Source organism: Crocuta crocuta, unplaced genomic scaffold, assembly GCF_008692635.1.
Source record: "Crocuta crocuta isolate KB4526 unplaced genomic scaffold, BGI_CrCroc_1.0 scaffold650, whole genome shotgun sequence".
Lineage (NCBI taxonomy): Eukaryota > Metazoa > Chordata > Mammalia > Carnivora > Hyaenidae > Crocuta > Crocuta crocuta.
In genome coordinates, this window is record NW_027532882.1 from 425236 (window position 1) to 440677 (window position 15442).

The 15442-nt window shown below is 60.5% G+C and overlaps 1 protein-coding gene across 1 annotated transcript in view; it reads left to right on the plus strand.

Moving 5' to 3' along the window:
- The window catches only part of FBN3 (fibrillin 3), a 56346-nt gene that overhangs the window by 11454 nt on the left and 29450 nt on the right, over positions 1-15442 (plus strand). The window contains 21 exon segments of the mRNA XM_077745666.1: positions 870-995; positions 1093-1218; positions 2571-2690; positions 2811-2948; positions 3091-3141; positions 3403-3528; positions 5501-5725; positions 5900-6025; positions 6265-6393; positions 7478-7603; positions 8180-8305; positions 8482-8604; positions 8752-8877; positions 9861-9986; positions 11181-11303; positions 11500-11622; positions 11982-12107; positions 12195-12317; positions 13112-13234; positions 14065-14226; positions 15151-15219. Of these exon segments, the coding sequence (XP_077601792.1) occupies positions 870-995; positions 1093-1218; positions 2571-2690; positions 2811-2948; positions 3091-3141; positions 3403-3528; positions 5501-5725; positions 5900-6025; positions 6265-6393; positions 7478-7603; positions 8180-8305; positions 8482-8604; positions 8752-8877; positions 9861-9986; positions 11181-11303; positions 11500-11622; positions 11982-12107; positions 12195-12317; positions 13112-13234; positions 14065-14226; positions 15151-15219 (2643 nt within the window).

A 15442-nucleotide genomic window follows, 5' to 3' on the forward strand; every position in this document is an offset into this window, starting at 1 on the left:
TTTTTTTTTTTTCTCTGCCCCACTCGCTCTATAACCTCCCTGATTCTTCTCACTCTTTCCCCCCATGACCTGGGATCCCCGGCTGATCTCCCGTGGCCAGCAGGTCTCCGCGGGGCCTTTTCTGTGCAGTTGAAACCTGAAAGGACAGGAAATTGCTCGTGTGTGTGTCTCCTCATTGGTTTGCTGCACACACAACACACGCACACGCATGCACACACACACACACACATGGAGAAACAGCCTTTCTGCCTGAGTGGTAACCAAAGGACTTAGGATACAGTTGATTTTCCACTGACTGCTGGGCCGTTGGGGGAGGTCCAGAAGTCTGGGCCACCATGCCCTCATCCAGTTAAAGGCACAGGGTTATGGCGCCCGATGCCCGGGTTCGAATCCCAGCCCTACTATTTACTGGCTGGATGACCTGAGGCAAGTTACTTACCCTGCCTCTGCTTCCGTTTCCTTGTCTGTGAAGCGGGGATAGTAACAGGACGTTTCAGGGCTGTTGTGGGGATCAGACGAGTTAATACGCACAAAACGGTAAGCCCTCTGCAACGTTAGCAAGGATGACTGCTTTTATTTGGTACAAATTTTTGCTCCATGGGCACCAGACTGAGGACGGTCCCCCACCCCCAGGAGCTTTGGCAATGTCTGGAGAAATACTGGGGAGGGTGCTCTTGGCGTTTCATGGGTGGAGGCCAGGGACGCCGGTCAGCGTCCCACAGCGCACAGGACGGCCCCCACAGCGCCGAGAAACGCCGGTTTAGGGGGGAATGACGCAGGGTCTAGGCTGGAGCTCGGCCCCGCGGGGGACCTGGCTTCTGGAGACTCCTGGGAGCCGGAGCTGCCGCTCTGCCCTCTTCCTGCTGCAGACATCAATGAGTGTGCCCTCGACCCCAACGTCTGTACCAACGGCATGTGCGAGAACCTTCGGGGCAGTTACCGCTGCGTCTGCAACGTAGGCTACGAGGCGGGAGCGGCGGGCAAGCAGTGCGTGGGTGAGCGCGTGCGCAGTGGCCGGCGGGTGGCCCCCCCATCCCCCACCTCTCCCCACCCCAGACCCCCTCACCCGGCTCTCCCACCCCCGCCCTGCAGACGTGGATGAGTGCGCGCGCAACAGCCTCCTGTGCGACAACGGGCGGTGCCGGAACAGCCCCGGCAGCTACAGCTGCTCCTGCCCCCAGGGCTTCAGCTTCCGGCAGGACACGGAGACCTGTGAAGGTACAGGGTCCCGGCGCACTGCGTGCAGCGTGCACACACGCACGCACGCACAGGGTGTGCTCCCACACAGGCTCACACGCATTCGAAACACTTATGCATGCTGCGTGCGCCATATACACACACACCGTCAGACACTCATGCGTGCTGTGTGCACACGCACATACTCAGACACGTGCTGCATGTGCTGTGTGCGCGCACACAGACGCTTCTGCAGGCTGCGTGTGCACACAGGCACACAGTGCATCGCGCACACACACTGCATGTGGCATGTACACACGGGTGTACATGCTCAGACACTTGCACGTGTGGCGTGTGCACAGACAGGCAGAAAGATGCATTATGCTCGTTTACACACACATTCACACTCAAGTAACTCAAAAACAAATAAATTCATGAGGTGGTCTCACAGTTATAAACACTCATGGTAGCATGCACTTACACACACAAACCCCCATTCACACACTCATTCTCACGCTTTACATGCTTGTACTCACAGCCACAGTCCTACCCTGAGAGGCACACCCTTGTGCATGCATTCGGACATTAATACATTCACATGTGAGTGCATACAGCCACTCAGTTACACGGACTGGCACTCAGAACACACACACACCCATATTCACACTCATAGGCGTGCCCACACAGCCGCACACACTCAGGCACGCGCTCAGATGTGTGTGCCCACGCCCTCATGCCTTCATACACGTAGATGTGTGTTCACACCCACGCACTTGCTCACACACATGTTCAAGCACGCACACACTTCGGATCGATGTCCTTGTTCCCCAGCGCTCCCGTGGCATGTTCCCTCCGCATGACCCCGCCCCTCCCTAGGCCTCTGTCTTCTCTCCCTCCCCCCACCTCTGGCAGCCCAGCTCACCTCACTCCAGAGCGACTCCTGTCCCCGATGACCCTGCCCCACCCCACCCAGCCCCTGCAGCTGCCCGCAGCCTGCTCCTGGCCACAGCCCGGCCCCTCCTTTCTGGCCTTTCCCCCTGCCCCTGGGTTGTGTCCTCTTTTGCCTGGTGACTCCCCTGAGGGCCACTGTTCCCACCGTGTCTGTCCCTCTACGTGACATGTGGCGCTCCCAGGACCCCGCGCGTCAATGTGCTTGCATGAGCGCACAGCATGGTTCTGTGTGAGCATTGAGCGTGCGTGCCTGTGCGTTTCCATTCCCGTGTGCCCTGGCCGCGTGCTCATGCCGTGCCTGTTCAAGTACGTGCGTGGACACGCATGTATCTGGGGGCGTCCTATGTCACTGGACCCCGGCGACCACTAGGGAGATGGGGGTCCTGGGCAGCCGGGGCTCCCCCTCCCACAGCTCAGGACCCGGTGGGGGACTGTCCTTGCAGACATCAACGAGTGCCTGTCCGACCCGTGTGTAAATGCTGTGTGCCGGAACCTGGCTGGTTCCTATGCCTGCGAATGCGCCCCTGGCAGCCGGCTGGGGCCGTCCGGCACCGTGTGTCTAGGTGAGAGCTCCCGGGACCCTGCTGCCCAGCCCTGCGCCCCACCCCGGGAAGGCCGGGCCGCTGTGGGTCACTGTGCAGGTGCGGGCCGGCAGGTGACGTGGGTGACCCCCTCCCCTGCAGACAGCACCAGGGGCACCTGCTGGCTGCAGGTCCAGGACGGCCGCTGTGAAGCGAACCTGCACGGAGCCTCCCTGCGGTCCCAGTGCTGTGCCACCCTGGGGGCCGCCTGGGGGAGCCCCTGTGAACGCTGCGAGTCCGGTAATGTCCCAGGAGCCCCCCCGGGGGAGTGCTTGGGGACCTCCCGGCTGTGGCCACTGTGGTCGCCTGGGTGTCCATTGAGAAAGCAGGGGTCTGGACAGAGAAAGTGACTCCCATGCCCACTCTGGTTTTCCAACCACAGACCCCGCCTGCGCCCGCGGATTTGCCCGCCTGACGGGGCTCACCTGCGAAGGTAACTCCCTGTCCCTCTGTGCTCCGCCCCTGCCTGGGAGCTGCACACAGGCAGGGGTGTGTTGTGGGGGGTGCCTGGGGTCCTGAAGTCTTTAGAGATGGAGGCAGAGATTCCCTCCTTGAGGTCTTCCCCGAGATTCCCCAGCCCCTGGGGCTGGCACGGTCCCCTTCCTACCTCCCCAAGGACAGTCTGGGTGTTCTGGACCCCCCGGGGGTGGGCAGCTCCAGTTCGGGCCTCTCCCCTTTTTCCGTCCCTGCCCAGATGTGAATGAGTGCGAAGTCTTCCCTGAGGTCTGTCCCAACGGGCGCTGCCTCAACACTGCTGGCTCCTTCCGCTGTGAGTGTCCCGATGGGCTGACGCTGGACGCCACCGGCCGCCTCTGTGTGGGTGAGTCCCTGCGGGACTGTGCGGGGCAGCCCCCCCTCCCACCATGGCCCCCACGCTAGTGCCTGGAGACCCCTCCTAGGGACAGAAGGGAAGTGGGAGAGGGTCCCCTGGGACCCTCTGCTCCCTGCTCACTTCTTGTCTCAAGAGACATTTGTTTGGGGGTCTCACCCTTTCACCTAACTGCCCTTTAACAAGGCTCGCTGCTGACGGGAAGCTCTTGCCAAATAGCATCTGCAGGATTTCTTCATTCTTTCTCGTTACCAAAAAGGTTTACACAGGGCGGGGCGGCTCCCCGGGCACCTCTAGCATGCCCAGAATCTCCCTCAGCGTCCAGGGCTCAAACACTCTCTCTGAATGACTCTCCATCAGCCTCAGAGACTGAGACGTTTCCCCCCTGGCTAAGGGTTTCTTGACTTTGCCACTGTCCACATCTTTTTAAAAATTTTGTTTCAAGCGTTTTTATTTATTTTAATTAAAAAATTTTTTTAATGTTTTATTTATTTCTGAGAGAGAGAGAGGCAGCGTGAGCAAGAGAGGGTCAGAGAGAGAGGGAGTCACAGAATCTGAAACAGGCTCCAGACTCTGAGCTGTCAGCACAGAGTTCGATGCGGGGCTCGAACCCACCAACCGTGAGATCATGACCTGAGCCGCAGTTGGATGCTTAACCGACTGAGTCACCCAGGCGCCCCAAGTGTATTTATTTTTGAGAGAGACAGAGACAGGATGAGCAGGGGAGGGGCAGAGAGAGAGAGAGAGAGAACCCCAAGTGGGCTCCACGCCTGATATCGGGCTTGAACTCATGCAACTGTGAGATCACACCCTGAGCCAAAACCGAGTCACACGCTTCATCAACTGAGCCACCCAGGCCCCCGCTGCTGCCCACATCTTGAAGTGGACATTGCCATCGGGGTCCCTCCCGTGGTTGGCTAGTAGCCTCCTCGTAGGTGCCTTCTCAACCTTGCTTGGTGTCTGAACCGAGTTTTAGGCGTGCGGTGGGCCTTCTCACTAGCCCCAGAATCTAACCAAGGGAAGAAAGTAATCGAGGAAAGAGAAAAAAGCCATCGTATTGTAGGACCCGTGCGCTGAATTCAGGGCCTGGTGAACCGGGAGGCACTGACTCGGGCCCCGTCTGCTCACATGTGACCATTAGACCTGGGCCAGGGCACCGGGAACAAGACAGGATCCCTGTGTGTGTCGCGGGGTCCCCAGAGGTTCTTGAGGCCGAGGTTCTAGAAGGTCTCCTCTTCAAACTGACCTGCCTACACGGGAGTTCTTTGGGTAAACAGATGTTTTCCTAGACCAGGGGTTCAGCAAACGTTTTCTGCAAAGGGCAGGAGTAAATATATGTGGCTTTGCGGACCACGCAGTTCCTGTTGAAGCTACGGAGGTCTGTCGTGTAGCACAAAAGCAGCCACAGGCAATATGGAAACAAAGGGATATGGCTGTGTGTCAATAAAACTTTATTTATAAAAACAGGCAGTTTGCAGTTAGGCTGCCTTAGACTCTTGTTTCTGGTCTTGACGAAGGCGTATCTGGCGTCAGATTGTCTTGAGGGCATTTTGTAGATTAAACACACTCTCTAGAGCCGGATGGCCTGGCACGAACATGGTTCTGACTTTCGTGCTGTGTGGCCGCGGGCAAGCTACCTAACCCCTCTGAGCCTTAATTTGTTTGCCCGTAAAATGAATGTGATGCTAATAGTTTCATCTTGATGTTTATTTTGAGGATCGCATGGGTTGGGGAGCTCAGAACAGCGCCCAGAGCCCATAGCAAGCACCTTAACACCGCGCGTTATCACCTTTGAAATGTAACTGTTGGATGACAGGGTTGTGGAAATGGCGAGAATGGCTGGAGGAAGTCACTCCCCTGCGCCCTTCCCGTTGGGAAGGGAGTCTGAGACAGGTGCTGCTGAGGGAGACCTTATCGCCTGTGCGTGGCAGGGGTGGGACCCGGTGACTGTCCCTCCGTGTAGACATGCGCCTGGAGCCTTGTTTCCTGCATTGGGATGAGGATGAGTGTGGGGCCGCCCTGCCCGGCAAATACCGGATGGACGTCTGCTGCTGCTCCGTGGGGGCCGCCTGGGGGGCCGAGTGTGAAGCCTGCCCAGAGCCCGAGTCCCCAGCATTTGCCAGCCTGTGTCCCCGGGGCCTGGGCTTCGCCAGCCAGGACTTCCTGTCAGGCCGGCCCTTCTATAAAGGTGTGTTTGGGCGCGGGGAGCCTGGAGGATGGGGAGAGGGCACAGCACAGGCAAAGGCCCTGTGGTTGGGGAAGTGTGTTTGGGAGACAGCAGTGCGTCAGAGGTGTGCAATCCCAGGGCAAGCCCAGGGACCCTGGAGGCGTCAGACTGACGTCATGTGCTCCCGCACCGCAGATGTGAACGAGTGCAAGGCCTTCCCTGGCCTCTGCGTGCACGGTGCCTGCCGCAACACCGCGGGCAGCTTCCGCTGCTCCTGCACGGGGGGCTTCGCTCTGGATGCCCAGGGAAGGAACTGCACAGGTGTGTGCCCACCCCGGGGGCGCCTGCGGGAGCTTCGAATCGGATGTGGGATCCAAACGCGTTCTTTATCCTGCTGCCAGCCCGCTGTGTGGCCCAGGGCAGCTTGCCGCCCTCTCTGGTCCTTGGGGCTGACAGAGGCGACCTCCGGGGGAGGACGTTCCCTGTCCTCCTCTGGTGTGCGGCCACTGCACCTCCGTCCCCACCCCACGCAGCTCNCCGGCCCGCCCCTCTCTCCCCAGACATCGACGAGTGCCACATCTCCCCCGACCTCTGCGGCCAGGGCACCTGTGTCAACACCCCGGGCAGCTTCGAGTGTGAGTGCTTCCGTGGCTACGAGAGCGGCTTCATGCTGATGAAGAACTGCGTGGGTGGGTGGCCGCAGGGCTGTTGCGCGGGGGGNGTGGGGTCTCAGGGCCTGGGGGGGGTGACGGTGGGGGCGTTGTCGTGATAGGCGAGGTTGGAGGGGCAGGTGTGGGCAGAAGCTGAGACCCAGCGAGTCTGGGCACGAGGCAGTGGCATCCCCAAGGTGGCCGGACATCGGGTCTGTCATGCAGCATTGAGGCCGAGGGACCCAGATTTGGGTGAGTCCTCCCAGAGCAGGGGTTAGCGTGAGAAGAGGCAGAGGGCAGAGCAGCCCCACTCTCCTTCCTCCCTCCCTCCCTCCTCCCTCCTCCCTCCTCCTTCCTCCTCCCTCCTCCCTCTCTCCTTCCTTCCTCCTCCCTCCCTCCCTTCTCCCTCCCTCCCTCCCTTCTCCCTGCCTTCCTCCCTCCCTGCCTCCCTACCTGCCTTCACTTTTTTATTCATTCAGTGAGCATTTCACGTGCCTCTACTGAAGGGAGCCACAAGGAGCTCAGTAGCAGACAGCCTGGCTCTCAGAGCTCATGACCTGATGGGGAGACTGATGTTGATAAAATTAAGTCCTGGAGAAATGCAAAATGGTTGCTGTGAGAAGCTCTTGAGAGGGCCACGCGCTGGGGGAGAGTGTGGTCCCCAGGGACGTGTCCTGTTCTGTGGGGCTTGTGGTTGTGGCTGAGAGTGGGAGCAAATGTGGTGAAGAGGGGCTGCAAGAGCAGCCTGAAGGGAGAGCAGCAGGTGCAAAGGCCCTGGGGTGGGCCTGAGGAGTGGAAGGAGGTACACGAGGCTGGAGTGGGAGGAGGGGGGTGGGAGAGCCTGCCCTGCGGATGCTTGCACCTTGCCCTCCCGCAGGGCCCTGCAGGGTTCTTCTCAGGGCCTCCTTCAGGGCCTCGGGGCACGTGAGCCTCTCCTGAGGATCCAGCTTCCTTGCTGGGCTGGCCTGTCCCCGCTCCTCCCAGCTCACAGCCCGTCAAGCCCGAGCCTCCAGGCTCTCCTGGCCACAGCCAGTGATGGGCCGGGGACGGCAGGGAGAAGCTTCCGTGAGCCACACCACCCTGGTCAGTGTCTTCACACCCGCTCTCTCTTCCACATGCACAGACGTGGACGAGTGTGCGCGGGACCCGCTGCTGTGCCGGGGAGGCACCTGCTTCAACACGGAGGGGGGCTACCGGTGCCAGTGCCCCCCCGGGCACACGCTGACGGCCAAGGGCACCGCCTGTGAGGGTGAGTGTGCGACGGGCGTGCAGCCAAGAGCGGGTGTGCACACGAGGTAGCAGGAGAGCACGTGCGTGTCTGTGAGTGTGCAGATGTGTAGGTGTGTGTCTGGATGTGTCCACACAAGAGTGAGTGTGCAAGTGGGTGTTCATCTGTGTCTCCATGAGCTTGCGGGAGGGTTTCTCAGTGTGGAAGTGTATTTGCTCCTGGGTGAGTGTGTTTGCAGGAGGGTGGGTCCCAGTGCATGTGTGTGCCCGTGTGAGTGTGCGAGAAGGCATGAGTGTGCCTCTGGGCGTGTGTTTACACAAAGGCAAGGTGGGGTGAGACGTGTGTTTGTGAGTCCATGTGAGTGCACATCGTGTGAGTATTTACATGGTTATGAGTGTGTGTGTACCAACAACGATTGTGCCTGCGTGAGTGGGTGTGAGGGTGTGCTTGTGTGGGAGCCCATGTGAACTGGGAGGATGTGTTTGTGCCTGCACAGGCCTGTACTGTGAGCGTTGGTGTGCACGTGCGTCCGAGTGTCTCGGGGACACGTGGGTGGCAGAGGGCGCCCCACGCTCACCGGCCACGTGCTCCCCCCAGATGTTGATGAGTGTTCCCTGAGTGACGGCCTGTGTCCTCATGGCCACTGTGTCAATGTCATCGGGACCTTCCAGTGCTCCTGCCACGCGGGCTTCCAGAGCACGCCTGACCTCCAGGGCTGCATGGGTGAGACACGCCCACCTGCCCCACGTGGGCGCCAGCCCCCAGCCCCCTGCCCCAGCGCCGGCCACCGTGGCGGTCCTCCCCGGCCTCAGCCCCGGACCCCACGCCTGTCCCTGTCAGCCCCATGCTCCAGCCTGCCCTGCGGCCGCACCCCTCCACCTCTGCCCTGCCTCCCACAGATATAAATGAATGCCACACCGGGAACGGTGGCTGTGACGTGCACTGCACGAACACCGAGGGCAGCTACCAGTGTGGCTGTGGACACGGCTACTCACTGATGCCCGATGGGAGGGCGTGTGCAGGTGTGTGGGACGGGGGACCTGACCTAGCTTGGCCCAGGCGAAGCCGGCCCGACCCGGGGACAGGCCACTGACCCCGTGGCGAGGTCCCCGGGGCTGCCCCTCTGTCCCTGCCCGCCTGCAGCCCAGCCCCCACCTCTGCTCCCGCAGACGTGGATGAGTGCACGGAGAACCCAGACATCTGCGACGGAGGCCAGTGCGCCAACGTGCCGGGGGGCCACCGCTGCCTGTGCTATGACGGCTTTGTGGCCACGCTGGATGCGAGGGCGTGTGCTGGTGAGGAGCCAGGACCGTGGGCTGGAGGACACGGCATCTGACCTCACACACCCGAGGGGGCGCGTGGGCAGGACAGACCCCGGGTCCCGTCCCTGCCATGTGCAGGCGAGGGAGACGGCTCTGCTGCAGGTCGCAGCGGTCTGCGCGTGGCCTCCCGTGCCCAGAGCGGACCGCCATGCGCCAGAGCCCGGGGGCTCGGATCCACAGCAGCAGATGCCCTGAGCCTTGCTCTTGAAGTATGTCTGTGGAGCGCCGCTGTGTACCTGATGTGTGCAGAGGTCCACGCCCCGTTCCCGGGGCTACGGTTCAAGATCATTGGGCGCCGAGGCGCTTTATGCAGAGGAGGGCCAGCTAGATGGGAAGGGACCTCGGAACTGAGCCCTGCTCAGGGACCCCGGACCCTTCAGGCCATGGTGACTGTCTTCTCCTGGCCGTGGGGCGTCATGGGGCCCCGGGAGCAGATATGCCACAGGTGCCCCATCAGGGCAGCACAGGGGCACCAGTGGGGAGGTTCCAGGAAGGTGTAATCTGCCCCCCCGCCCCCAAGAAGACATGTGCAGCCCAGTGCAGCCCAGTTAGGGTTCCAGATCACAGGAATCTTAGGAAGCATTGAAACGCCTTGGGCCAAATAAAATAGGGAACCCTTTTACTGCTCCACACTCTTTTGGCAGGTCCGTATTGGTGTAAAGGCTCTGAAAAGGCCTGTAAAAAAACCCCGGCAGTCTTTATCTAACTCTGCATGCTCTAACTGTCCTCGGCTACAAACTCTTTTTGGGGACACGTGCCCCATATGTACCACGGAGTGTGCACTGGAAAACGTGGGCGTGACACTCATCGTTGCCCCGTGGCGGAGCCAGAAAGGGCCCCGCAGTCCTGGAGATGGGCACTGAGAGGTTCCGTGCAGGGGAGCTGCATGGAGGGCACTCCGAGACACCCATGCACCCCCTCGGCCCACACCTGCTTGCCTTCCTGTCTCCCCACAGACGTGAACGAGTGTGACCTGAACCCCCACGTTTGCCTCCATGGGGACTGTGAGAACACAAAAGGCTCCTTTTTCTGCCACTGCCGGCTGGGCTACGTCATCAGGAAGGGGGCCACGGGCTGCTCCGGTGAGCTGGCGGTCAGTGGTGTAGCGCGGGGGGCTCCGAGGGGCCAGCTCAGGGGTCGTGGGGTCTGCCCCGTGCCTGGGGGCTGAGCGCAGCCAGACCTCATCCTCCTAGATTTCCATGGGCAGGGCCTTGGAAACGGTTAAAGCGGGAGCAGGACCCAGTCAGGTCCTGGGGCCCCCCGTCAGCGCGCAGCTCTGCGGGGGGCGCTGTGTAGCCCCGGGTGTCCGTGGCAGCGGTCCCCAAGCATCCCAGCCTGATGACTGGACGCGCTACGGAGGCAAACATTTCCACAGTTCATTAGTCACTGACTTAGGCTCCTAAGCGCTGCCGTTAACAAATTCCCACCAACCTGGTGTCTCAGATCCACAGAAACGTATTCTCTGTCCGGAACGGTTCTGGAGGCCAGAAATCTGAAATCAGCACGTCCACAGGGCTGGGGCGCTCAGAGAGGGACTCTGTCCCACGCCTCTGCTGCCTTCTGGTGGTGGCCAGGAGTCCTCTGCGTGCCTTGGCTTGTCAGTGTGTCCCTCTGAGTCTGTCTCTCATGGGCTGTCTCTGTGTCTGGGTCCCAACTGCCCTCTCACAAGAATGCCGGTCACTGGATTAGGGCCACCATAATCCGGGACGACTCCATCCTAACTTGGTTACGTCCACGCAAAGACCTTCTTTCCAAATAAGGTCTTGTTCACGGCTTCCGGGAATCCGGACTCGAATGTATCTCTCTGGAGGACGCAAAGATACGGTGATACGGTTATTTCAGTGTGTGTCAGAATCCTACGTGGTGTAACAGCCTCCGATCCGTGGCTTTAGAAGGATCGGATTAGAATGTCGTTTAGAAGGAAATCCTGCTTTAGAGTGAGGACGTTTGGGACACCTTAGGACAGTTACTCAAGTCACCCCAAGCTTCTCACACTCCTGCCTCAGATCACTTCAGAGGGCTGCTGGGAGCCTTTTGGGTTTGGGGGTTTTCCTCCTGGGCTCTGGGTGGCGGGGGAAGCCACTGAGGTGGGCGGGGGGCTTTCTGGGCCAGTTCCCTCCCCCCCCCCGGGAGGGTCGTTGCCCTTTCCCTGCTGCTGTAGTTCCTCCCTACTCTGCACCCGAAGCCCTATTTCTGCAAAGCCCAGGCTTTGTGGGGATGCTGTGTCCTCCTCTCCTGGTGCGGTCCCTCCTGTGACCGGGTCCCTGTCCTTGCAGATGTGGACGAGTGTGAGCTTGGGGGACACAGCTGTGACAGTCACGCTTCCTGCCTCAACGTCCCGGGGAGTTTCAGCTGCAGGTGCCAGCCAGGCTGGGTGGGGGATGGCTTCGCATGCCACGGTGAGTGCCTGGGGGCAGGCGGTCTGGGCAGAGCAGCTGAGGTAGGTGGGGGGGCCAGCGGGAGACGGGGCGATAGGGGAGGGCTCTGGGCCCAGGGGTGTCAGGGGGGGTTGGGCAGGGCCGAGATTGTAGGGTCCACCTCCCTGCAGCCCCCCAATGTGCACACTTGGGGGCCCCCGGGCTCCGTGTCCTGCAGACCTGGATGAGTGCTCCTCCCGGGAGCACCAATGCAGCCTGCGAGCCGACTGCCTGAATGCTCCCGGCTCCTACCTCTGTGCCTGCCACCAGGGCTTCACCGGGGACGGCTTCTCCTGCGAAGGTGAGAGCGGGGTGGGGTCCGAGAGGACAGCCACCAGGCTGGGTTCCACCTCACAGCGATCCCAGCTGGCACCCCGCACTGGGGTGCCAGAGAGGATGCGGCTTCATCCCCGCGGGGCCACGGCTGAGTCACCAGGGAGGGGGGCGTCTTCTCCCCTGGATTCTGCACAGAACCTTCTGGACATGGAGTGCAGGAACACCCAGGAAGTGGAGGTCCCCTGTCTACCCGAGTCGGGGTCCGAGTTCCCAGTACTCCCCGGAGCCCTGGGTGACCACACAGAGTGTGATCGGGCCCCCTGCCCGCCCCGAGTGGGTCCTGGCCAGCAGGCCCCCAGCCCTCTGCCTCTCGGGGTCCCACAGACAGGGACGAATGTGCTGAGGACGTGGACCTCTGTGAGAACGGGCAGTGCCTCAATGCCCCCGGCGGGTACCGCTGTGAGTGCGAGATGGGCTTCAGCCCCACAGAGGACCACCATGCCTGCCAGGGTGAGGCCTGGGGCTGCCGGGCCAGGGGAGGGGGGCGCAGCAGGAGCAGGCTGCCAGGCAAGGCGGGCTGACCTGGGGTCCCCGCAGATGTGGACGAGTGTGTTCTCGGGAACCTCTGTGTGTTCGGGAGCTGCGAGAACCTGCCTGGAATGTTCCGCTGCGTCTGCAGCGAGGGCTACGAGCTGGACCGCGGTGGCGGCAATTGCACAGGTGTGGGGTCAGCCAGGCTGTGGGGGTGGGAGGGGGGTCAGGGCTCACTGCCTCCCTGCCCTCAGATCTCTTCTCGAATGTTCTGTTCTGAGGGTGGGGTTTGTATGATCCCCCCATCTCCAGATGATCCCCATTCCCATCAGCCTCCTCCATTGACATCTGTTATCTCCTGAATAAATGCAGTGAATGAATGAAGGTGTGCTTCCTCCACTACTGCCATCAAAATGATCTCCCACTTACATATTTAAAATGGAGTCAGCAGACTTTTCCGGCAAAGGACCAGATAGGAAATATTTTTGGCTTTCCAGCCATACAGGCTCTGTCACAGCTACTCAACTGCCTGGTAGCTCAGAAGCAGACACACACAGGCAGTATGTAAATGAGTGGGTGTGGATGTGTGCCAATAAAACTTTATTTACACAAACAGGCAGGGGGCCAGCTTTGGCCCACTGATAAAAGCCTCCCAACCCATGGCTTGAAAGCATGTTCTAGATGTTGGGCGTTGTGGGTTGGCTGTGTGGAATCCACGGCACAGGAAACTTTCAAGGGGCAAACCTCCATGCCCAGTGGAACAGAACGGGGAGGAGAGGGGGGAGGATGGGGTCAGACAAACCAGGGCAGACCCTGGAGGCTGCTGTCTCCTCGGGCTTTCTTCCCAGGGGCGGACATGGCCTCACTCCCCAGCCCACATCCAACACTGAGGGCTTCAGCTTCCCAGGAGGAGGGCAGGAGGGAAGTGGATGGAGGGAGGACTCCCCGCTGACAGCATCGCCTTCCCCCTCCCCCACCAACAGATGTCAATGAGTGTGCAGACCCTGTGAACTGCATCAATGGCCTGTGTGTCAACACCCCCGGCAGCTACCTCTGCAACTGCCCCCAGGATTTTGAGCTGAACCCCAGCGGGGTGGGCTGTGTGGGTGAGTAAGTCCTCGGCCCCAGCTTGGGACCTGACAGCAGGTGAGTTGGGCGGAAGCAGGGCCTTTGCTGGCCCCTGGTCAGGGCCACTGAGCCTGTGTTCTAACACATGCTTCCGCTCTCAGGGCACACGCGCGTGCGCGCGCGCACACACACACACACACACACACACACACACACACACNGGGACCTGACAGCAGGTGAGTTGGGCGGAAGCAGGGCCTTTGCTGGCCCCTGGTCAGGGCCCCTGAGCCTGTGTTCTAACACACACTTCCGCTCTCAGGGCACATGCGCGTGCGCGCGCGCGCACACACACACACACACACACACACACACACACACACCTCCAGGCCCTGGCCTGGAACAGTGTCCCTGCCCATTTGTTCAGACACCCCCTTCTGTCCCTGTGCTCTAACCACTCTTATGTACATGTACACACACAGTCACGTGTGTGCACAGATCCACGCATACAGAGGTGCAACCGTACACTCAGGGACGCACTGGGCCGCGAGTCAGAGCCACGCCCACAGGCACGCACGCGCACTGGGCCGCACCCACAGTTACACACACACAGAGGTGCGGCCGCACGCGTACTGTTCTCTCCTGCCCCTTGGTAACCACCCCTTTCTGCCTGTTCAGACACCCGGGTCGGGAACTGTTTCCTGGACACGCATGACCGAGGGGATNTGCGCACTGGGCCGCGAGTTAGAGCCACGCCCACAGGCACGCACGCGCACTGGGCCGCACCCACAGTTACACACACACAGAGGTGCGGCCGCACGCGTACTGTTCTCTCCTGCCCCTTGGTAACCACCCCTTTCTGCCTGTTCAGACACCCGGGTCGGGAACTGTTTCCTGGACACGCATGACCGAGGGGATGGTGGCATCTTCTGCACAGCTGAGATCGGGGTTGGCGTCACCCGAGCTTCCTGCTGTTGCTCCCTGGGACGGGCCTGGGGTAACCCGTGTGAACTGTGCCCGATGGCCAACACCAGTGAGTCTCCGGGTTGGGGGGGGACACAGGCGAGCGCTCCCCGGGACTTCGGGGGTCACTTCACTAAGGGAGGGACACGGAGAACCAGAGAGGGACTCAGGCTCGCCCTGAGTCACACAGCATATCTTTAGCAGTTCATCGGCTCTGTCTCCTCTCTCAGCGTCTCTCCGTCCTTCCTCCCTGCAAATTCCCTGTGTTTCTCTTCGCTTGCTCTCTCAGTCCGTCAGCCAGCAAACATTGAGAGTTCCTCGGTGCCCTGTGCAAGGGCTGGGGACCCAGAGCAGGATGAACCCCAGCAGGGCACACTGTAAACCGGTGGCCCCTGGGCTGTGGGAGTGGGGCTACTCAGTGGTGGCCGTGGAGAGGAAGACGATAAAGGAAGACTTCTCAAGACAAGGGGCTTAAATGAGGTTTTGAAGGATGAGTAGGAGTTTTCCAGGCAGAGTGGGGGGAAGGGTGTGTGATGCAGTGAGAACAGCATGTGCAACGGCCTCAGGTTCACACACCTGTCCACCTGTTTAGATGTGTGTGTGTGTGTGTGTGTCCGTGTGTGTGTGATATCCTGGGTCTTTCTTTCAGTGGGGGAAACTTGCAGTCACACTGGTCTGGTTTTGGATCAGAAGGAATCACCTGCCTCCACCCCCGGCTACTAGCACACAGTCCATCTGTTCATATGTTGAATGTGAACACATGTTCACACACACACACACACACACACACACACGCACTGCCCCCTCTTCCCAGATTGGCCAAAGTCTCTGGGCGTCAAGAGGCTGAGGAGGTGAGGGGATGTAATGGTGTGGTAGAAGCATGCAGGACCCATTCTGGAGCCCTTTTTGGGAGACCTCAACCCCCCTGCCTCCGCTGGGCTTCGCCTATATGTCCCACCTGACAGGCCCTCAGAACAACCCGTTTCCCTTGCAGCCGAGTACAGAACCTTGTGCCCGGGGGGCGAGGGCTTCCGGCCCAACCCCATCACTGTCATTCTGGAAGGTGAGTCCTGGCAGGCCATCCACTTGTGTCGTCACCAACTGAGCTTTTTCTCATCCCTGCCTCGCCAGGGTGCACAGGGCAGGGCAGGGGGCGCATCCTCCCTCCTCAACGCCCGGCAGTGAGACTAAATTGTTCTTAGTTTTTGGTAAATTTTTTGTTTTTTATTTCATCCAGCTTTTCTTCCACCTGTTGGTTTATTTATTCATCCTTCCACCCACCCATC